Source organism: Pantherophis guttatus, chromosome 2, assembly GCF_059756535.1.
Source record: "Pantherophis guttatus breed Tessera chromosome 2, ASM5975653v1, whole genome shotgun sequence".
NCBI classification, from domain to species: Eukaryota; Metazoa; Chordata; class Lepidosauria; order Squamata; family Colubridae; genus Pantherophis; species Pantherophis guttatus.
Genome location: NC_142064.1, coordinates 32472870 through 32496423, shown reverse-complemented (window position 1 = coordinate 32496423; position 23554 = coordinate 32472870). Strand labels below are relative to the sequence as shown.

The following is a 23554-nucleotide window of genomic DNA, read 5'->3' as shown; positions in this document are numbered from 1 at the left end:
CAGTTGCGGCCCTTTCTTGATCAGGATTCCCTGTGCACAGTCACTCACGCCCTCGTCACCTCGCCTTTACTCCTGCAATGCTCTCTACATGGGGCTCCCCTTGAGGGGCACCCGGAGGCTCCAGCTGGTCCAGAACGCAGCAGCGCGGGTAGTGATGGGAGCAGCATGGCGCTCCCATGTAACACCGCTCCTGCGCGAGCTGCACTGGCTCCCGGTGGTCTTCTGGGTGCGCTTCAAGGTGTTGGTTATCACCTTTAAAGCGCTCCATGGCATAGGGCCTAGCTATCTTCAAGACCGCCTGCTGCTACCGACGACCTCCCAGCGACCCGTGCGCTCCCACAGAGAGGGCCTCCTCAGGGTGCCATCAGCCAAACAATGTAGGCTGGTGACCCCCAGGGGGAGAGCCTTCTCTGTGGGGGCACCTACCCTCTGGAATCAGCTGCCCCCAGAGATAAGGAGAATCCAAGACCTCAATGCCTTCCGCCGTGCCCTTAAAACCCACTTTTTCCAGCAAGCCGGGCTGGCTTAGGAAGAATTTTTTTAAAAATTTTTAAATGTTTAATTGGTTTGTGGTTTTTTAAATTTTGGGCCAAATTTATATAGATTTTAATTGTTTTTAATATTTGTATTTCATGTTTTTAATTCTGGCTGTGCACCGCCCTGAGTCCTCAGGGAGAAGGGCGGTATATAAATTGAAAAATAAAATAAAATAAATCTTTCCTCAGAACCATGTTATCAATTCCTTGAGGGACCTGGACTCCGGCAGTTGCTGCTGAATGCTAGATTAGCCTGCAATAAATTTGTCAACCTTTTGGCTAGAAAACCAAAGTTATGAATGCTAATACTACTTTTATTATGTGTTTACAGCAACAGGAATCTTGCAAGTCTGAATATGCTTCTTTCCTCCTTCTATCTTCAGGAGAACTAGGGAGGGTCTAGTTGAATCATTTTCTCTAATTGCTTTGGACTCATTTTCCTTTTACCTGGCTTTTCTCTTGGTTGCAGCATTTCTTCCTGGTTTTCAAGGCTATTCCTATACCCTATTACATCCCCATCTCTCCTCATCCTCATCCTACATATGCATCCAGGTCTCATTAAGACATGCCAGGGCAGCAACAGCACCTACAATAACTGCATGTGAGGCCCCCTAGTTCAACCTGAGCTCTAAGAAACAGCTGGACTGGTATATCATTTTCTCGGCATTGTCCCTTCCTGAGCTACTGGATTCCATTAAACTTCGAGGTGTCAGTTCTTGTGGACTTTCAATTACCACTGAATCTAGAGTGGCTTAGCTTTTTCCTCTCCCTTCCTTTCCTTCTCATCCTACAGTTCAGGAGAGAGAGTGCATGGTATGTCTGCTGAAATGTCTACTAAAGGTGCATGGTATGTCTGCTGATATGGCTACTAAAGGGATAATTTTGTTCTCAATTTTTCACCTTTCTTTTTCTGCATAAATGAAAAAGTGACATTCCAATTCTTTAGTGCATGCATCAAAAAATCTGTGATTTCAACTTTAAAAATATTATTTAAGGATAGGATGTAGGTTTTGTTTCAGAATTAGACTCCATCAGAAAACAAAACATCTTTGAAGCACACTTTTCCATGCTGAGCTGTCAGGACACAACTTGAGCTATATATATCTCCACTACTTAAATTAGGGAAGCAAAATTTTATTTGAACTTGAGAGAAGTCCTTAAAATAATCATCACAAAGTATTTGATTTAAAGTTTATTCTCGATTCCACTCGTACTTTCCAATAGAACAAGGATGTCAAACTCACGTTATCACGGCATCATCACGTGACGTATCGGGACTTTTCCCCCCTTCACTAGACCGAGCAGGAGAGGGGCCAGCACGTGATGCATCTGGCCTGCGAGCTGCGAGTTTGACACCCCTGCGAATGTTTCAAAAGCAAATCCTTCTATAACATTAAATATCAATGGTCTTCAACATCAATCTATACTCCAAAACACCCAGACTTATCAATTCCAGAAACAAAGAACCCTTTGGATTATATGTTGACCCAAGTAGTTGCCAAGACTGTAATAGCAATCAATAAAAATTTTATAATGAAGCCCAGAAGTCTTCTAATTTTTAATTCAACATATATATATATGAAGAATAAAATGGAAGCACTATGACATCTTTAGAATCCAGGTACATTATCTTCTTTAAAAGATAATCTGTTTATCCTTGGTGGCCTATTTAACCATATACATTTCCTCAGCAATTTGCTTATCTGAAGGAAGTATCTATTTGAAATTCATTTTGAAAGACCTTTTAGAACATAAATCTACTAGGAAGCAATATTCATTTTAATTACATTAATATTACCCCAGCAACTTAATGGAATTTTAATCAATCTATTAATATCCAAGGCAACTTCCTAAAACTTTAAATGTGCTTTGTTTCTGTATATTTAGAAATATTTATAAGAATATAAAGTTCTAAATCCTTAACATGTTCTGTAGGTTCAAATCCTTAGTGTCCCATAACAGAGTGAGCTCCCGTTACTTGTCCCAGCTTCTGCCAACCTAGCAGTTTGAAAGCACGTAAAAAATGCAAGTAGAAAAATAGGGACCACCTTTGATAGGAAGGTAACAGCATTCCGTGCGTCTTTGGTGTTTTTTCATGCCAGCCACATGACCATGGGGACTTCTTCGGACAGCACTGGCTTTTTGGATTTGAAATGGAGATAAGCACCGCCCCCTACAGTCAGGAACGACTAGCACATATGTGCGATGGGAACCTTTACCTTTACCTTATAGCAAAATCCAAAGGAAGTATTATTCAAAACCTGCCAATGATCATAATATAATTTTATTTTTTTTAAAAAAAATATTTAATATTTTATAATACTCACGTAAGAATTAATGAATGAGGGAAAGAACAAAAATGAAAGAAATGTTCATATGGGAACATAATGACTGGTGTGAAAGAAATGTTCTTACGGGAACAGAGTGACTGGTGATAACTCAACAGATGGAAAAGAGACAATCTATTTTAACATTTGGCTGAGAACAATTCCCCACTGTGTTTCTTTATTCTAGGAATTTATTCTAGGTTATACAAAGTCACTAAAACATTACTCATCATTTTTGTTACTTTTTTATTATGGTCATCTAGTATGTTTCATTCAGCTTTTTATAAATCCAATATTCAAACATTAGCAAAGTAGTATTTTTACAAATAAGAATTACTGCCCATCAGATTTCACTATAATGTTTCAGTATATTCTGCAGAAAGCCTCTGCTTGAGAGGATTTAATCAACAATGACAGGAGAGGAGACTTGAGATCTTCAACATTTTAGTGTGGGATGCCTCATGGCTCAATCCACTCTTCCCTTTTGTTTATGTTTATACAAAACCACTGGGAGAGATCATCCATTGTTTGTGATGAGGAATCACCAATATCCTGACATCCAATTTGTATCTCTAGTCTAAGCAGAAAAAGGCAATGAAAATTCAGTGCATGGAGGCTAAACAGCATGGCACAAACCTAGGTTCAATGATAGCAAAACAAAGGTGTAATTTGTACAGAAGTCTTTGGGTTCTAGCACACTTCCATATTTATCTCTGAATATGAATTGGCAGGTTGTTTTTTTTAGACTTGCAGCTCCTGCTGACATAGTAGATGGAGCAATGGCCAGGATGGGTTTTCTCCAGCTTTAAAGGTAAAGGTAAAGGTTCCCCCGCACTTGCGTGCCAGTCATTTCCGGCTCTAGGGGGTGCTGCTCATCTCAGTTTCTAAGCCAAAGAGCCAGCGCTGTCCGAAGATGCCTCCATGGTCATGTGGTCGACAACGCCGAAGGTACATGGAATGCTGTTGCCTTCCCACCAAAGGTGGTTCCTATTTTTCTACTTGCATTTTTTACGTGCTTTTGAACTGCTAGGTTGGCAGAAGCTGGGATAAGTAACAGGAACTCACTCCGTTATGCGGCGCTAGGTTTCTCCAGCTTTAGCTGGTACATTAATAATAGTCCTTTCTTGTTCAGGAGATCCTGCTCTAGCAACAGCAATTCACACTTTCGATACTCAACAGTTGAATATTAGAATTCTCTCTATGTGGGAGAGAGTCTTGTGGGACTCTATGTGGGAGAGAGTCTTCCAAAGAGTCTTGAAGACACTTTGGAAGCTTCAACTAGTGCAGAATCCAGCTACTCCACAAACCATAACACCACCATTTTGGTGGAAGTTGAACAGGCTACTAGTATGTTTCTAGATGCAATTCTGGTCTATTAGTACCTATTATGGTTTATAAAGACTTTCATAGCTCAAGACCTTGTTATGCTGGAATTATCTGATCAAGGAAAGAGTTAGGAAACAAACTTTACCAGTGATAATATCCTTATTATGAAACACCTTACCTTCCAATAAGGAATGCCTTTTTCTCTTTTTCTTTTTGAAAAGGTTTTTTCCATATAAATTTAAGGGGAAAGATATTTCATTGAAATATCTTTCCCCTTAATAGTATAGGAGAACAATTTAGAGACTGGGGACACATACCTTTCTACCATTGCTTATGTTTAATTTAATGCTATGATCTAATCATTTGTGGCCAGATATCCAGGTTAAACACTCTAATAATTTTTCACTATCACTGTTAAAATAGATCTTAATTTATAATGTTAATAATCTTGGTTCTACATTAAGATGTTAAACATAGGGGAATAGTAAGGAATGTAAATCTTTATAATACCTGAATTAATGCAAGAGTGCTCACTTTACTCCCAAATAAGAATATGTCAGTAGCTGTAGACAATTTCAAGTATTGTTATTTCTAGCCTTAGGACATAAGAAAGAAGTTTCTTGTATCACCAACCTAGAAATGCTATATACTCAAGGGCAGGGATCCCCAATCCCTGGGCCATAGCCTACTACTGGGCCACGGCCCATTTGGAACTGGGCCGTGCAAGCTGCTGGCAGCCTCAACTTGTGAGTGGTTCCCCTCTCCCCCCCCCCCCCGTGGGACCACCAAGCCATAAAGATTGGGGACCGCTGCTCTAACCATTGAAGTGCTCATATGAATATACCCTCATCTTACAGCTGGTCATGATGTGATCTAGAACAGAGGTCCCCAACAGCTGTTAGGAACTGGGCCAGCAGGTGGATAGCAGGCAAATGATTGCAACTGAAATCATCCCTAACCTCCCCAGTCCGTGGAAAAATTGTCTTCCATGAAACCGGTCCATGGTACCAAAAAGGTTGGGGACCAAGTTCTAGGGCACAAGTAGCCAACTTAGTGTTCTCTAGAAATTAAAGTCTCCTACTCTTGTAAGGCTGAAATACTAGTGTCAGCAATAGGTCATTGTGGAACTAATTGTCTAGAACAGGGGTGTCAAACTCATGTCATCACAGCGTCGTCACATGACATTTCAGGACTTTTTTCACCTTTGCTAAACTGGGTGTGGGCGTGGCCAGCACATGACGCATCCGGCCCATGGGCCGGGAGTTTGACAGCCCTGGTCTAGAATATCTGCAAGTTCATTTGTCCTAAAGAATAGGAAGGGAAGACAACAAGAGTTATAGTAGTGCAGGTGATAAGAAGAATGGAGTAGAAGAGTGTTTATTTCATTAGGTTGTTTATCATGATACTTTGTCACATCTTATGACTTGGTGAATTGATTTAGACAATTTAAAGTAGCAGTCAAAATAATGATTTTAAAATTCCAATAAAAAGGTAAATTTAAAGATGGTACGTGTATATGTACAATGCTATTTAAAATTAAGCAAAGTTATTTAGCTTCAATGGTATATTTTTAAATATGTTTTTAAATAAACATATTTTAAAAATGTGTTTTAAATAAAAAATTCTATTTGAAAAAATTATAGACAATGTATTGCTTTAGATCATAACATTCACAAACACACTTCACATTATACACAATAACACACATACTGTCACTGTATTATTAAAATTGTTTTCACATAAGCTACTTATCCCATTTATTCTTTATGAAAATAATACACTCTTAGTTTAAGCCTTAAGTGATTTTAGACAATGTTCATTTTCTTCAATAAATTAATAAACATTTAGGATTATCACTTCTTGACCTCTTAAGAGTTATCAAGACAATTGTCAGGTTTAATGGAAATGGGATGGAGACCTGAGTAGACAGATCGCTGCAATAGAGAGCTATTGTGGTGTCTTGATAATCTCCAGCTTCCATTCAACAAGCCATTATTCAAATATATAAAATGTTGTGTTATGATGAATATGTGTCACCAGAGGTTTGTCTTTAGAAATGAAAACATTTCAAAAGAAAATTGTGAATTCATTTTCCAGGGAATGGATCTTAGCCAACGGTGCCCAAGCTAGTTTCCACTTGTAAAGCAGGGTATCCTCTTCCCTGCATCTGCAGAGATAGCCCACCAAAAGCTCTCAGGAATTCTCCAACCTTCCGCTCTCTTTCTACCATGTAGATTTTCAAACCAAGATGAACAGCCAAGCAGAGAATAGAAGAATCAGCGAGAAATATATTGGGTAATTCAGAAAGAAATGAAAAAATTGTTCTTGCCATACATTTATGGTAGTGAGGGGAAAAAATTAAAGCAACTGAAAGGGAGATGGTGGAAGGGAATGAGCCATATCAAAGAGTTTCCCTTCCTTCACCTGAGGCTAGATATAAACCTTCCTTTGAGTATCTGTTGAAGCTCAATCTCTCATGGGCTTTGTGTGGGCAGGTACTTTTCCATCATTATTCATACACATACATTTTCTTCTGCAGCTTGTACAGTGTGGCAGTCTTTTTTGTGGAAATGTAAGCGCATCCGAAGCAATCTCAGAAAGTACCAAATGGGTTGGTTTCATCGGTGACACAATTCCACCAAACTTTACCAGGTTCAATGAAATCCTAAATCAAAGGGATTGATTCCGGTAAATTCAGCTATTGTTCTAATCAAAGGCCAACCTTCAATTAGGTGGGCAGGGTCAAGAAATTATAATAGTATACATGGTATTGAAGATGCCTTTGGCGTGAATAAAATCGCTTCACAAATAAAGAAGTGTCTCCTATAAAGGAGACAGACAACAAACCAGATTGTTATTTTTCCAAATGGTGTGAAAAAAGGCAGTACAGGTAATCCTTGACTTACAACAGTTCATTTAGTGATCGTTCAAAGTTACAACAGCATTGAAAAAGTGACTTAGGGCCATTTTTCACACTTATGACCGTTGCAGCATCCCCATGGCCATGCAATCAAAATTCAGGCACTTGGCAACTGACTTATATTTATAACGGTTACAGTGTCCTGAGAGTCATGTGATCCCTTTGTGCGACCTACTGACAAGCAAAGTCAATAATGGTTTTCTAATCAAACATGATTCATAAATTGATTATATGGGTACCAAACATATTCATTAGATCTTCTCTCCACATAGATCTTGCATTTACACAGAGTAGAAACAAAGACTTATTATTTTCTCCAAATAGCAAGCTCTTTATATTTGTCTTCTTCCGCCAAGATGTTTTCAAAATTATGGCTTGCATTATTGCTTAGAAGAGAAAAATTTAATACTCAAATATTATAAGTATCCGTTTTTATTCCCATTTTAACAGTGTGTCTAACGATGCTTTATACATGCTTGTACATTTATTTTTTCATTTAAAAATTACGCTAAAACAAATATGACCAATATCAACCAAGACAAACCTTTTGTACTTGTATTAAGACATTATATATGTATATGTATACATATATATACGTATACGTATATTCAAAAGCAAAAAGATGTTTGGAAAGTAAGGGCATAAAAACATAGCACATGACTGCAACTCCTTATAGCAATACAATTGCTATACAACTGCAGAAAAAAGCATATATGGTTTAGGAAGCTATAGACAAATCCTATATTCACAACCGATACATACAAAGCATTTTCCTTTAAATTTGGTTCAATGCAACCTAGTAGTTAATCTCAGTTACTCCAGAATAACATCATCTTCAAGAAATCATGTTGCTAATATCATATACTAATTTCTGTAACCATATAGAATTAGATCTGTAATGAACAAATATTATACCTCTTTTCAGTTCTCACAGCTGAATTAATCATTTATTAATCATTTTAGCTAAAGTCAATCCACCACCAAGGATTTATGGTGGTCTTCTACCTAACACTGAGAATATATAAGCCTTGTCCCCATTACTTTCAACTACTTTCCTAGTGCTAAAACTTAATTCATATGATACAGTACATTACTTTATATGCAAGCGTGAAGCAATTATTCAAATACTTAATTCTAATTCAAAAGTTTTCACTCTTTAGATTAGGATTCACTTTTAAATCAAATATGCAATAGGAGTTGCATTTAAAATTTTACTACAAATATTTATAGTATATTTATAGTAACAGTATAGCAGTAGAATCTCCTTTAGAGTGAATTACAGTGTACCAGATAAAGATGCATTATAGAATTCCTTCCATAAACATAGGTTACTAGACATTAATAGATTAGCACAAAATAAGGTCATAGAAACACATGAACATACATTTCTGAAATCCATATTTATAAGTACTCTAGTCAGATTTGAATTAATGAAGTTATGAACAAATAGCTCTCTTCTCTGTTATAAGTTCTTCTATTCCAGATAGTGATGTGTATTATTAGAATGTGATGCTTTACATTTAATACTTTTTTGTTAACACTGGAAGGCAAATATTTTTTCCTTGATATAAGAAATGCTCTTTCAGATTTTTTTTTTTTTTGAGTAGTCAAAGTTTGATAATTCTATTTAAACCCAGAAAACATTCTGTTCTATGTACATACTGGTTTGTTTATATCTGATATCTCAGAATCCCCTCAGAAGGAACATTTATAGCTCAGTTTCAGCTAAAACAAATATGCTGACTTAAAAGTACACAATCGTAACTGCACGTTGGACACCAAACTGCAAAGTGACCTCAAATAATTAATGCAGACAGAATAAAATTCTATACCCAGAAAAAGAAATTACTAATTTATGAAGCAAGACACTAAAGTTATCACATAAGCATGAACTTCCTCCAATGTGAAACCAGATTCCATTGATCTGCTATGCATTTTAAGCTGGATAAGAATGTGGGAAGGACTGGAGTAATGGAAAACAAAACAAATATGCTTTTTATATGAAATATTTAAACATTCATTTTTTCATTGAGAAATCTAATGAAGCTGTAGGTCTTAAAGAAAATTCAAATACATTGTGGGTTTAGTGATCAAACTTCTGAAAATATTAACATTCATAAAACCAAATGAGCTGACTTAAATAATTGGGATCCCCTTAGGTCCAATTGTGTCTCTACCTGAACTAACATACAAAGTAGCACAGGTGTCTGCTACCTTAAACATTCAAAGAGCCATTTTGACTGTTTCCCATAGAAAAGAAAACACCAGAGCCACAAAACCCTTCCCGTGCCTGACTATTTCTTGAGCGGCCACAAAACTAGCATATGTAGTTGAATTAAACGTTCTGTTTTCTTCTGAAACTTTTCTTCTCTTGGATTTATCCATGGTTGGCCTACTGGGGGTTGAAAAGCTCAATAAATCACATGTTGGTGTGTGTTGCACATTGATGTGTTGTGATGCAGATTTTGAGTGACAGGGAGCCGCAGCAGAGGGGTGAAAGAGCCACATGTGGCTTCAGAGGAAACTCAGACACCTGATCAATGACTCAATCACTCAATAAATTCCCCAGAACAATTTCTCCAATGTATCAAACATACCAAGATCAACAAGGAAAAAAATCATGGTCTCATTCGATGTCACCACTCTCTTCACAACGATTGCCATTGACCTGGCTAAATAAACCATACACCACCAGTAAACACCATATCCACAAGGATGATGCCACTACAGAACACTCCATGTTCATAGAAACCATCATGAAACTCCTGGATCTATGCCTCAACACATGCTTCAAGTTCAATGAGAAAATCTATAAGCAAGTACAAGGTACCCTGATGGGATCACCCATATTAGGCCTAATAGCAAAAGTGTTCATGCAATGACTCAAATCCATAATTCTACCCACCATCCAACCAAAATTCTGGATACACTATGTCGACAATACCTTCGTCATCATCAAACGCTCCCAAATGGAAGAAACACACCATCTGCTTAATAACATTCTCTTGGATCAAATTCACAGGTGAAGAAGAAACAGACAACAGACTCCCATTCCTTGACATCAACATAAGGAGGCTAGACAACAGAGAACTAGAAACTTGTGTCTACCACAAACCCATGCACAAACCAGATCCTCAGCTTTACAAGCAGCCACCTGCTTGCAAACTGCACACAAAATAAGCTGTGTCCGACACTCGTCAGAAGGGCCAGGACCAGGGGTGAAATGCTACCGGTTCAGCCCGGTTCGGCCGAACCGGTAATGATGGCGGCGGGTGGTTCGGAGAACCAGTAGCGATGGTAGCGCAAGGCTCCGATCAGCCACCCAGTCGTCGTTACTTCCTGGTTTTAACCAGGAAGTAACCTGTTTTTTACCCTCTGCGCATGCACAGAAGGTTTTACGCATGCACAGGGGGTCCCCGCGCGCATGTGATGCATGCACGTGCATGAGCAGAGCAAGCGTGCACTTCTGAACCTATAGGGAAGGTAAGTAGATTTCACCTGGCCAGGACATACTGCAGCACCACAACACTAAGAAAAGCAGAAAAGAAATGGTTGCTTGACATCTTTCTCTGTAATGGCTATCCCAAAAACTTCATATTCCAACACACAGCACCCAAACCACAACACACCACACAGCCAACCACCACATAAAAAACTAACCCTACAAAAGAGGTGTCGGAAATGACAGCCAAAATCCTCCAACGCCTAAGAATAGCAATAGCTCAGAAACCCTCAGCCACACTCTGCCAGGAATTATCCAGAACCAAAGACACAGAAGGATGAAAGAAACATTGTAATCTACAAAATCAACTGTAACCAGTGCAACCAATTCTACATGGGACAAACATCATGTCAATTAAAAACCAGGATCCACAAACACCGGCTGGCAATCAAACCACTGTACTACCAAGGAGCCTTGATAGTACAGTGGCTTAAAGCACCCTGTTATTAACACAGCTGCCTGCAATTACTGCAGGTTCGAATCTTACCAGGCTCAAGGTGGACTCAGCCTTCCATCCTTTCTAAGGTAGGTTAAATGAGGACCCAGTTTGTGGGGGCAATAAGCTGACTTTGTATAAATATACAAAAGTATGAAGGCTATTGCTTAACGCATTGTAAGCCGCCCTGAGTCTCCGGAGAAGGGCGGCATATAAATCAAATTAAAAAATAAAAATAAAAATGCCACAATCCCAAATCTTTAATCTCTTCCCACACTGACACCAAACAGCACTAATTTGATTGGAGCAACCCAAAAATCATCAGCCACGCTACCACCCTCCACACTCGTGAGTTCATCGAAGCCTGGCATTCCACAAGCAATTCCATCAACAGACACATTGACTTACAACCAGCCTATGAACCCCTCAGTTCCAAATTAATCACACAGCCAACCAGAGGCAGAACTGACCCTCAACCAATCCTGCAATCCCCTCACCAGCAACTCACCTCCCAATGACCCCGACCTGATATAACCTCCCTATCACAAGGCCCATCACAAGACCCTCACTTGGCACACCCACCTCTGAAGCCCTTATAAACAGAAGAACACTGACATCCCCTAAACTCTACTGAAGATGTTACCTAGCCTGGTAATAAAACATTTGGAAACCAACCCACAAGTTCGGAGAACAAACGTTCACACTCATCCTACACCAAGTTACAGATATTCACCACTATTGCAAATATCCATTACAACACTCAGGACATTTGCTGTAAAAATATATAGCCCTGATATATATGTTTACACATCATATTTATTAGTCCATGTTAGGAAAAGACAATATCTAGCTCAAAGGAACAATTCAGCTCATCCAACCTCTCATCCCTAACTTGGGGAAAAAACTCCATTGTGGCCCTATCCCTTTGTTCTCCCCTTCAGAAGACTCTACATTGTTTTATAGACATTTAGAGAAGTAGCAAGTTCAAATGTACAAAGAACATGTCCAGGTATATTACACTCAACAAATTTGTCAATTACAAAGTCATTCATTAATCCACATCACTCAAATCTTCCAAGATTACTGCAGCATGAATATGTAGTATGTTTTTGACACTGTTTTGATTCAGAGAACACACTAAGCTATAAATGATTGGCTTGGTTTTGGTGATCCTTTCTTGGTTGTAATCTATGTCTAATGCAGGCGTGTCAAACTAGCAGCCTGCAGGCCAGATGTGTCATGAGCAGGCCATGCCCACCCCGGCTCCACAAAGACAAAAAGTCATGATACGTCATGTGATGTGATCAAGTTTGACACCCATGGTCTAATGTGTCATGCAAACCAAGGTTATGGTTTATCCAACAGCTATGGCGAAGCACAATGTATAAACAGGTATAAATTCTAAAAAGCAAGATTAATTTTTGTCCAAATTCTAGGGAAAACTGTTTGTAAGTTGATCAATAAACACTATTCATTCTGAAGTGTATAAATTGAAGACACTGTACTAGAAGATTCCCATTTTCTGCTATTTAAGAAATAGGCATTAATGTTTAGTGTGGAATCAGGTCCTAGCAATTGATAAAAGATTTCATGATTGACACCTAGTTATATTGGGAAAACTTGGCCAACGTTGACTGATTTCAAAAAGCTAAGTGATGAGAGTTCTGATTGGTAATTCCATAGGAGTAGGAGGTGATAAAGAAATCCCAGGCTACAATTGGGAAATCTGTAAACAGGAGAAGGAAATGGCAAAGCATATAGATAGACACTGTGGGAAAGATTGAAACCCACTAGCCTCAGGATAGTTAAAATAAAAACCATAGTTTCTCATGGCAAATATGTCAGTTGTGCCAAAAACCAAAAGACACACAGTTTTCAGCTATGCAAAAAAAAAAAAAAATCATCTCTAAGCAGAGCTATCATATCTAATTGCCTTTCTACAGCCATAACAAGGCATTTAAGGCTTGACACTTCCTGTTTTTAGCCATCAGAATATATCCTGTGAAAAGCCATAACTCTGAAGCATCTGATAAATGAATCTTCTCTAAATCAATTCACAGACCAAAGTCCACAGGGGAAAAAAAGGTAATTTCAATCAGAATGAAAATATACATAACCGTATGTTGGTTTACATTCTAATCAGCCCAGCTTCAGAATAGTGGGCCACCTTAAGGATACTAGATTGTACGCTCTCCAAGTGGGACCATGAGCCAAAAGGTCCCCTCCCAACACACAAATTGCATGGATGTGTTCATGCAATCACCAAGAATCATGTTTTACTAGAAGTTTTTTTTTTTTTTAATCAGGATTGAGCCTTCAATTCTCTTTTTCTACCTTCTAAGTCTTTCTCTACAACGGGGGAAGAGACAGAAGACACGTCAAATGTATTTTAAGCCTGCAACCACCCAGTACAGCAGTTCATCTAAGCAAGGCTTGTTTGTTTGCAGTTAAAAGATGTCCACACCTCAATTTCTCCGTTGGCCACCTCTCGGGACTCTCTGGAGCCTCACTTCACAGAAAGTATCTTAAACCTTCACTGGAGTCTTGTATTTGTGTTTTAGGCTGACTTTAAATGCAGCTCCCTGTGGAATTGACCACTTCCTCCCTGGAAGGTAGCCCTGGAAATTCCAGAGACAAGCCCACTTTTTCCTTGCAAAAGCCTTCTAGGACAGGGCTCTCCAACCTTGGCAACTTTAAGCCCTGGAGGACTTCAACTCCCAGAATTCCCCAGCCAGCAAAGCTGGCTGGGGAATTCTGGGAGTTGAAGTCCTCCAGGCTTAAAGTTGCCAAGGTTGGAAACTCCTGTTCTAGGAAGCATTATCCCGTTCCCGAGGAGCCTGGGCGCCCAATAACGCCAACGAAGCGCCACCAAGCGGGGAAGGAAAAGACTCGCCCCTCCGGCCGTCGCAGGGGCCAGCGTCCGTACCCCATCTAAGCGGGGCGCCCGCGACTGCCGCCTACTTTCCCTTCCCTTCCCTCCCCTCCCCTCCCTCTCTCTCCATTCAACAAGCTCCACCACCTGAGGTGAAAAAATGACAACCGCGGAGTCCGCGGACTCCGAGCCCAACCCGGAGAGGCGGAGGAAACGATTCCCAGAGCCTCAATTTGTGGTCGGTTTCAAGGGTAGTTAAGGAGAAACGCCCCGTACAAACAACACAGCCCACTCAGGCAATTAGGAAGAGAGGCTCCCCCGACCGTCAACACGCGGCAGGGATCCCGCCCTTGGCAACCCCGAAGGAGCCAGGCAGGGCAGCCGCAGCCGGCGGTGGCTTTCTCCTGCCCTCACTCCTCAGTCAAGCCAGGTCATTGCTTTCCCCTCCACCTCCCCGCCGCCCGCTGGCCTCAGGCAGCTACCGCCAGGCGGAAGGAGCCAGCCTGAATCCTCCCGCTCTTTTCGGGCGGTGAGGGAGGACAGCCGCCCCGCAGCCCTAACCCTGCGACCCCCCCCCCTCTCCAAACCCCGCTCTCCCACCTCCTCGTCTTGCTCCTCCAGCGAGGCGGCCGTCTCGGGACGAGGGCGGGCGCCCCCGCCGCCATCTAGACCTCCCGGGTTAACCGAGTCGTCCTCCTCTTCTTCGCTCTCCCGCCGGCCGTCCACGCATCCTTCCTTCTCCACCTCGCCTTCCTTCCCGGCGCAAAGGGGGACGGAGGGCGGCGCAAAGGTGGCGGGAGCGCCCGGCGTTTCCACTCCTGGCCCCTGCAGCTCGGAGGGACCGCCGCGTCGGTGGGGATCCGCCCGCTCGCAACCGTCCGGGCTGGCTGGAGGAGCGGCGGCAGAAGAGCCGGCTTCGCCTTCTTCGGAAAGAGTTTGGGAGCCTGACGCCGACGACGACGAGGGGGACGAGCTGGAGCTGGAAGAAGAAGAGGGCGAGAGTCGCTGGCCTCCCTCATCTCTCCGCTCCACCTCCTCCTTGCCCACCGCTGCCGCCGCGGAAACTTTCTTGCCCATCGCCGCCCCTCGTAAGTGCGGAGGAAAGACCGCCGCTTCCACCCGCTTTGGGTGGGTCGGAGGAGAAAGTCAGCCGGCCGCCTCCGCCGGCGGCATCAACACCGGAGGCATCCTCCGCCGGAAAGGGAAAAACGCCAGCAGAGCCGCCGCTGTCGCCGCCGCCGTGCCCCGCTATACCGGGACCTCGCCCGGTGGCAGCGACATCCCACCTCGGCCACCTTCGCAAACGCCAGAAGGCTCGGAAACTCTGCGCGGGCTGCCGGAGAGCTCTCGGCGCGCAACCCGGTCGGTCCTCAGACAGCCCGAGGAGGCGTCTCTTTGCCTTCCGCGGACCCTCCTCCTGGCAATAGGCGAGGGAGATGGGCTGTCCACGCAGCCAATGGCGAAGGCGGCGGCGGTGATGGGCGGGCCTGCTAAGGGGGGGGGCGGGGGAGGTAATCCTGAGCCGGGTGAGCGGGAAGCAGGCAGGTAGGTAGGTAACAGGAGCACGAAACAGGCGCCGGCGAGAGAGAACGCGCGGGAACGCTCCCGGGCGCCCTGAAAGTCGGAGCACGCCCCTGTTGGACGTGTAATAGGGCTGACTTCTGAAGCTGGGTCGTCTTTAAGAATGGGCCGCTGGCCGGATTGTTTATGGTGAGGTGGGTCCTTAGATCTCCAGGGGTCCGAAGCTTCCAAAACGACACCTGGAAATCCCAGGTAGGAGGCTTAAGACTGAGAAGTTGTCCATAACAGACCGCTTTAATACTCTTGTTAAGAAAGCTGCAGTGAGCATCAGCGAACTGCATTTATTCAGGTGCCCCATTTCCTTTGGATTTAACTAAGTGCATTCCGGAGCGGAATAACACGAGCAGCTTCAACAGCATTGATTGATTGAATGAATGATTGCAAACCTGTCACAGCACCTGAATTGGGAGGTCATCCTCCCTGATCCTTCGCAAACAGAATAGTCACTCATTCTGGACCAGGGGTCAGCAACCTGCGGCTCTGGAGCCGCATGTGGCTCTTTCACCCCTCTGCTGTGGCTCCCTGTCCCTCAAAATATGGATCACAACCGCCAGTGTGCAACACCTGCCGGCACGCAATTTATTGAGCTTTTCAACCCCTGGTAGGCCAACCATGGATAAATCCAAGAAGAGAAAAGTTTCAGAAGAAAACAGAATGTTTACTTTAACTACATATGCTAGTTTTAATAATAATAATAATAATAATAATAATAATAATAATAATAATAATAATAATAATAATAATAATAATAATAATAATAATTTTATTTCTATACCACCCTTCTCCCGAAGGCCTCAGGGCGGTGTACAGCCTATTAAAAACACAAAAATATACAGATATATATATCTAATATATAGTTTTAACTAATATTAATTTAACTAATATATAGTTTTGTGGCTGCTCAAGAAATAGTCAGGCACGGGAAGGGTTTTGTGGCTCCCAGTGTTTTCTTTTCTATGGGAAACTGGTCCAAATGGCTCTTTGAGTGTTAAGGTTGCAGACTTTTGTTCTGGACAATGTTTCAATGAATCTATAAGTATGGATGTCTATCACTTTTTGGAGGCACCCTTTTGCTGCAATGTAAGCCTAAACCTTGTACCTGTTTCTAAACAAACTCGCTCTTTGTCTTCTGCCAAATGCCAGAAATTTCTGTCTTGGCAGCATTGAGATGTGTGGACTTCAATTCCTCAGCCAGTATGGAAAAACAAAAGGTCTCCAGGGAACAATGGCATCCAGCGTCCTTGCCATCACTGGAGCTCAATGCAGCTTATGGCAGAATTACCCATCATATTGCTGGACAAAATCCCAAGCATCTGTCGGGAAACCAGGTGGATCATGTTCCTGTCTCAAGGAGACTTTGTGATTGGCATATTAAGGACACTTTGACAAATGGCTGTGTTGGAAATCTATCCATTTTCATAATTAATGATGAAGTACAGTTGACCAAAATTTTCTTGATCCCATCTTTAAAAGCTGCTCTAAACTATTTCCCATTCTGTTCTTTTCCTAGGTACATGGACACACTTCCAAACTAACAGTGCTGAATTCAACAGTTTCTCAATCTTTTAAGAAAATTAAAACCACTATTGCATCTCCAACAAAGTGGTTATCTAGCCACTTTGAAATCTTCCTGTGAAAGAGAGATCTAGCCAAAGTGTTCTTTTTAATAGCTCTGATCATGAAGAAATCTCTTCTAATATTCAGCCTGGATCTCTGGTCTTCTCGCTTCAAGCCATTGGTTTTTAACCTCTCAATTTCACATAACATTTTAGGTATTTATACACTGTCTCCTTTTTAGTTTTCTTTTTCCAATCCAGCAATGTTCAAATCTTTTTACTGATCTTTCTTGGGCTTTCTAGACCCCTTATTATACTAATAGTTGTCTGAATCTGGTCCTGCTGATGTTTTTATTAGGCCAAAAAGAATTATAATAGTTTTTAAAATGAGAATGTAAGTTAGCTAAAAAAAAATTTTTTTCAGGAATTAGAATTTGTAGAAATCTACATTCTACAATTTAATGTAGAAATCTACATTAGCATGTAGATTTCATCCAGAGTTCTCTAAGTCATATATCACAATTGAGGTCTTCCAGAAATCAATTTTGGGGTAATTTAAAAGATGTTCAATAGGTGTTTTTTTAAAAAATCACAGGGAAAACATATAGAAATTAAGTAGGATGAGCCAAAATATGGCTTATTTATTAATTTTTGGAATATGAACAGAGCAAATTCAATCTGGTGATATGTTTCAGATGTTATAGAGAGGATCAGAAAAACCGAGAATGATAAATTAGTGCCAATGATGATAATTCAGCATGATCATTTGAAACTTTCCTTTCAAGTTCCAAAAGTACAGTCAATAGCTACGGTTACATATTTTTACCAAATAAGTTAGAGACCTAGTTTTACAGTTGTCTAACATGAAAACTTAGTGCTTAGCCATGGTTAATGCTCTTGTGACTTAATTTGTGTAAATCCAGCCCTTTTTGATTAATTTATAGTTCAAAATATTCCATAAATCCAGAAAATAGTAACTAATTTAAATGTGTTAATATACCTATGAGAATGAAGACTTGGTGTCCTATCCAAGTTATCATTTTGAAGGTAAATATATCAAAAGTTTTAGACAGGCTCCCTTGACATTTTCCATCAAAGAAGCACTAACATTTCAAAGGTACTATACTTAGCTTGGTTTTAAGAAAATGTTTACCTTATTCCTTTATAATGATTATAATGTTCAAAATGACATTTTTCACTATATTTATTTGTGGTAGTTTTATTTTGCTTTTTTATTCAGCAAAAACTAGTAGTAAAAAGAGAAGCTAGAATCAACATAGGACATATTTTTCGGTGAGAAAGCACATGTAATTGTAATTTCTATTTAAAGGGTTTTGATAGGTTGAGTAACTGGGACTTATGTCACTGCCAGCCAGAATAAACACACTGATCTAGATGGACACAATGTCTAAATTGATCTAAGGATGCTGCTTATGTTTCTAAAATTGGAATTAAAATTGTTATTCTGTTAAAAATAGCTTGGTTATAACCAAGCTATGTAAACATCAAGTATGTTGTGTTACAGATAGTCATCAACTTAATGACCATGAAGGAGCTTGTTCATCATGGTCATAAAGTGGATCAACCACATGACCAACCTAGTTTTTACAACAGTTGTAAACAGTTTACAACAACTCCACAGTTGTTAAGCAAACCAATGGTTCACTATGGGGCAGTTTTGCAACATGACATAAATGCCATTTATCAGCAAAAACCATCATAACATGCAGCCATGTGACCTCAGGACACTGCAAATGGCCATAAGGTGAGCTTGTTGCTGAGTGCTTGAAATATGGTCATGTGACCTGAGGATGGAATTTGAACTTTGGAACTGAGTTGTAAGTAGCCCTGGGAAAGTCCATTGTAACTTCAAATAGTTTCTAAGCAACCAGGCGTAAGATGAGGATTACTTCTTCTACTACTTATTGTTGTTAACAATATGGAACCCTCATCCATGGAACCTCTTCAAGTAACTTTAGACCAGTTATACTCTTACTCTTCTGCCCAACAGAATTATGCTGTGAGGAAAGATAGAAGGAATAGAAGCACACACACTCACACCCAAAAAAACCCTCCTACAAAATGCTAAAGTTACCCATTGGTAGTTCATTTTTAAATGCACAGGTTGACCTCCTCAGACAAATTATGTTATAAATATTGGTATAAGCACCACAGTTGTGATTCCAAGAGACATTTAATAAGAACTGCTGTTTCATTCTAATTTGTGTATTTGCCATCATTCCAATGGCAGATACATACTGCTCTAGTGAGTTTACAGTTTTTGAGAGCAATATTGATGAGCGTTTGAGAAATAGAAGCAAAAATTAAAATATCTCGGTGTTGAATTATTGTTGCTAAAGAATGGACCTAAAGTAAAGATCAAATATGAACAATGAAGGTTCTAACAATAGTACCCTAATTTGTCAAGGTTGCCTTCTACAATTAAAAAAAATCTATTTATATTAAATCTTTTTTTACTTCAATTTCTCTTTTGCTTCATTTCTAGGCAAATTATCCCATCCATCGTTTGTTTAATGCTTTTATTATCTTGGGACATTATACTAATATTTTCTGCAAACAAAACTGAAATTAGTTCACACCTGGTAAAAGCCAAGTTGTAAAGCACATTTGATATATAATTTCTATATCAGCAATTTTGGAATTGCTCTCAGGTGAGGAACAATAAAAATCAAAAATAAAGAATAGAACAGTATAAATGTAAATGATTAAAATTACACTATAATACTAAGAGAAATTTTACAGTTAAAGTAAAATGCTAGATGAAGATACTTTTGTAAAACCAAAAATATGAGGGCCAAATGAAACCCTTGTTGTTGTTAGTTGCGAAATCGTGTCCAACCCATCACGACCCCATGGACAATGTTCCTCCAGGCCTTCCTGTCCTCTACCATCCTCTGGAGTCCATTTAAGTTCACACCGACTGCTTCAGTGACTCCATCCAGCCACCTCATTCTTTGTCGTCCTGTTCTTCTTTTGCCCTCAATCTTTCCCAGCATTAGGCTCTTCTCCAGTGAGTTCTTCCTTCTCATTAGGTAGCCAAAGTATTTGAGTTAAATGAAACCCTAAAGCATTGCACATGGGAAAGGGGTCTTTTCTTACCCCACTTCCCTAGAGCAGGGGTCAGCAACCTGTGGCTCTGGAGCCAAATGCGGCTCTTTGGGCCCTCTGCTATGGCTCCCTGTTGGGTGATCCCACCATTGGCTGGCCCCACCCCTCGCCCTCCCCTACCAGTCACTTCTCGCCTGGCCTGAGAAGGTAAGGGTGATGGCAGGGGATGGAGAAGTCGCCAGGGCCTAGAGAGAGAGATACAGAGAGTGAGGGGGAGAGAAAGAAATGTCAAAAGGGTTTTGTGGTTCCCGGTGTTTTCTGTGAGAAACGGGTCCAAATGGCTCTTTGAGTGCTTAAGGTTGCAGACCCCTGCCATAGAGTATTAGACCTTCCATCTCGCTTCACATTCCGTGGTCTACTTGCATCATGGCATTGCACGTACATTACATGGCAATTGCAGCCCAATGCAGCTTTTGTCATCTTGACAGAAGTGTAGGTCCTGTGTGGACGTCTCTGCTCTCATCTCCCTCTGAAAACAGCATCTGCTTGAATTGACAGTATTTTTATCTTCATCTGCATTTCCACTAGAAATTCAAAGCTGTCAACTTGGATTTGTAAGATACAATATATTTTACTCTGTACTGTAAGAGAATCCTGGAATGGTTATAAATTAGTCCTGGATGAATAGAGAGATTCCAGATTTCAGTTCAATTTCAGAACCCAGCACTAACTTTAAAAACACCCAGGAGTAGCCTGAAGAGTCTATTCCCTAAGTCACAACGAGTGTTTAGCTTTTTTCATCTTCTGTTGTCTTTTCTGATGTCCATTGTGCATTGTTTTCCCTTCCCCATCCAAAGCTGGTTGTTTCTGACTTCTATAGTTGACCCCAAGGGGAATATTTGCTATCGAAAAAAGGATTTTCAAAGCATTGTTTACAAGTGATTTCATGATAAAATTTTAAAATGCCAAACCACATTTAATTTCACAGGACTGTTAAAATTAATAATGAAAAATTATTGTGTATTGCAGTAATATGATTGTAATGGGATTTCGGTATGTGATTGAAAAGGAAAGCAGTAAATTATGGTCAGTTATATGTCAATGATAATTAGAGTAATTACACAAAATGTAATTTAGTTGTATAATTAATCAGACAAAAATTACTTTGAGGCATATATGAAAATAAAATCATTTTATAAGTTTACTAATCATTAACTGAAAGGGCTTATACATAAAATTGCTTAAGCAGTATTAAAATAGCGATCTTCTTTGCCCTAACTTTTCAATTAGGCTACTCATTTCTAGACTATAACTTTAAGAAGGTTTCAGAAAATGGAATGGTGGCCCATTCTTATTTTAATATGCATTCTAAGTAACAAACCTAACAAAATGCCACAGCCTGAGAGCATTGGAACTTTTCGAAAGACAGGCACTTCATATAAAACATGGAGCTCTCAAATCTAGGAAGTCATAAATGATGGTCATCCCGAGCCATAATTAATATTTGTGCTTCCAAATGCCACTATAGAACCAGGAAAGGCATTCATAAATCTGTGGCTTCATGTGTTCTTCAAGTAACAAGATAATCTGGCCTGCCACAATGACATGCTAAATCAGATATATAATTCAACTAAATTCAACTAAAGCCACACTTGGCCAGTATACATTGTTCATTTGATCTGTAAGCCTTGTTTGCTGTCTATATTTGGCACAATGGCTTCATCTTTTCTTCTAGGTGTCAGTGTTCTGAGATAAGTCAGGTCAAAGACAGTCTGGGACTATCTACTGTATCTAAAGGACTATTGAAATTTATTTATTTATTTAATTTATTATTTTGTCAACAAGTACAAGGAAATGTAACAGTATAGACATAGACATGGACACACATAAAAGGAAATAAATAAGCAAAGCATAGCCATAAACACATAAAATGAGTACATATAAATGGGAACAGTAGGACGGGGACCGTAGGCCTGCCCCCTTAGGGACCTCTTAAGAAACGTGAAAGGTCCAAGGTAGACAGTTTAAGGTAAAAGGTATGGGGATTAGAGAGACTAACAACAGGATCAGGTAGAGTGTTCCAGACATTTACTACTCTATTGCAGAAGTCATATTTCCTACAATCAAAATTAGAGCGAATTACATTGACTTTGAATCTATTGATAGCCCTCATGTTATTGCGGTTGAAATTAAAGTACTCATTTATAGGTAGGACGTTGTAAATAATCTTATGAACTAAGATTAGGCCGGAACATAGACGGCGTAGTTTGAGGCTATCGAGGCCTAAAATTTCAAGCCTGGTGGTATGGGGAATTTTATTTCAAGCAGAGGATTTGAGTACTCTTCTAGTAAAATTCATTGTTATAGGGTATCGCAACAGTTTCTTACATTTTCTTCATGCCAGGACTCAACATTGTTTACTTATACAGGTAACCCAGGCTTATCCTCAGTAACTGGAACTGAGAACATCTTTGTTAAGTGATGCAATCATAAGGCACAATGTCACATGACTGCAGTGATTTACAATGGCAATTCAGACAATCCCATTTGCTGCTAGGTGAATCCTGGATGGGCACAATGTCCTATGGGCATGAGATCACCATTGGCAATCTCCTGCCAGCTTCCCTCTTCACTTTGCATGTGGGAAGCCGTCAATGAAGGTCGCCAATGGTCATTGTGTGACTATGAGGATGCTGCAATGAAGTAATTGCAACCCAAATTTTTAAGAACACAAATTATGATTACATGACTGCAGGAAGGCTGTGATATCCACACCTAAAATGATTCTTTGTAAGTACCCCTTGTTCAGCATCTCATAAATTGGAACAGTCATGTCCAGGGAGGACTCCCTGTATTTCTTTCATTCCTTTCTTAGTTACTCCATGCTCCTCCATACCAAATGAAAACTGAGTATGAAATTAAGTGAGTACTTAATTTGTGGTTACTCTGAATGGCAGTTCCGATCATATTAACATGATATAAAAAAACAGGCTCATACTTAGGAAGATGACTTAGTAGCATATTGTAAGAGCTCTCAGGTTTTAATTTCCACAACTGTGATCTACCTCTATCCCTATAATTTGTGTTGTCTTAATAAGTCCTTATTAGAATAACACTTAATTTCCAACTTCCGCACATGGAAGTGGAAAGACTGAGTAATATTGTCTTTTTAGAAAAGGTGAGAAGGTGAGAGACAAACAGTGAGATAACATGTATGCAGTCTAAGGAAAAAACAGAATTAGAAATAAAACTCTGCAGGACTACACAATAGGCCCAGGAACAGTTTTAAAATTACAATTTACATAATTAGCAGTGACACATATTTGCCCCTTTAAACATAGCCAAACTGGCTTGGGAATTCAGGTGTTTCCTTTGCCCATTTTTGATGCCATACCTGACCTGGAGTTCAAGGCTGAAAAAACTTTGAAA

General features: G+C 40.2%; 1 protein-coding gene and 1 long non-coding RNA gene across 5 annotated transcripts in view; one reads left to right on the top strand and one right to left on the bottom strand.

The window, feature by feature from the left end:
* The window catches only part of MAST4 (microtubule associated serine/threonine kinase family member 4), a 199890-nt gene extending 184582 nt beyond the window's left edge, over nt 1-15308 (bottom strand). For all 4 annotated transcript variants that reach the window (XM_034441014.2, XM_034441015.2, XM_034441016.2 and 1 more), the window contains exon 1: nt 14520-15308. In XM_034441014.2, the coding sequence (XP_034296905.2) occupies nt 14520-14996 (477 nt within the window). In that variant the 5' untranslated portion in view covers nt 14997-15308. The remainder of the gene's footprint in view (nt 1-14519) is intronic.
* LOC148115068 (uncharacterized) lies at nt 14194-19539 on the top strand. The gene is made up of 2 exons (XR_015732094.1): nt 14194-15007; nt 17011-19539. It is a non-coding gene; the product is annotated as an uncharacterized LOC148115068 (long non-coding RNA).
* The last annotated feature ends 4015 nt before the right edge of the window (nt 19540-23554 follow it).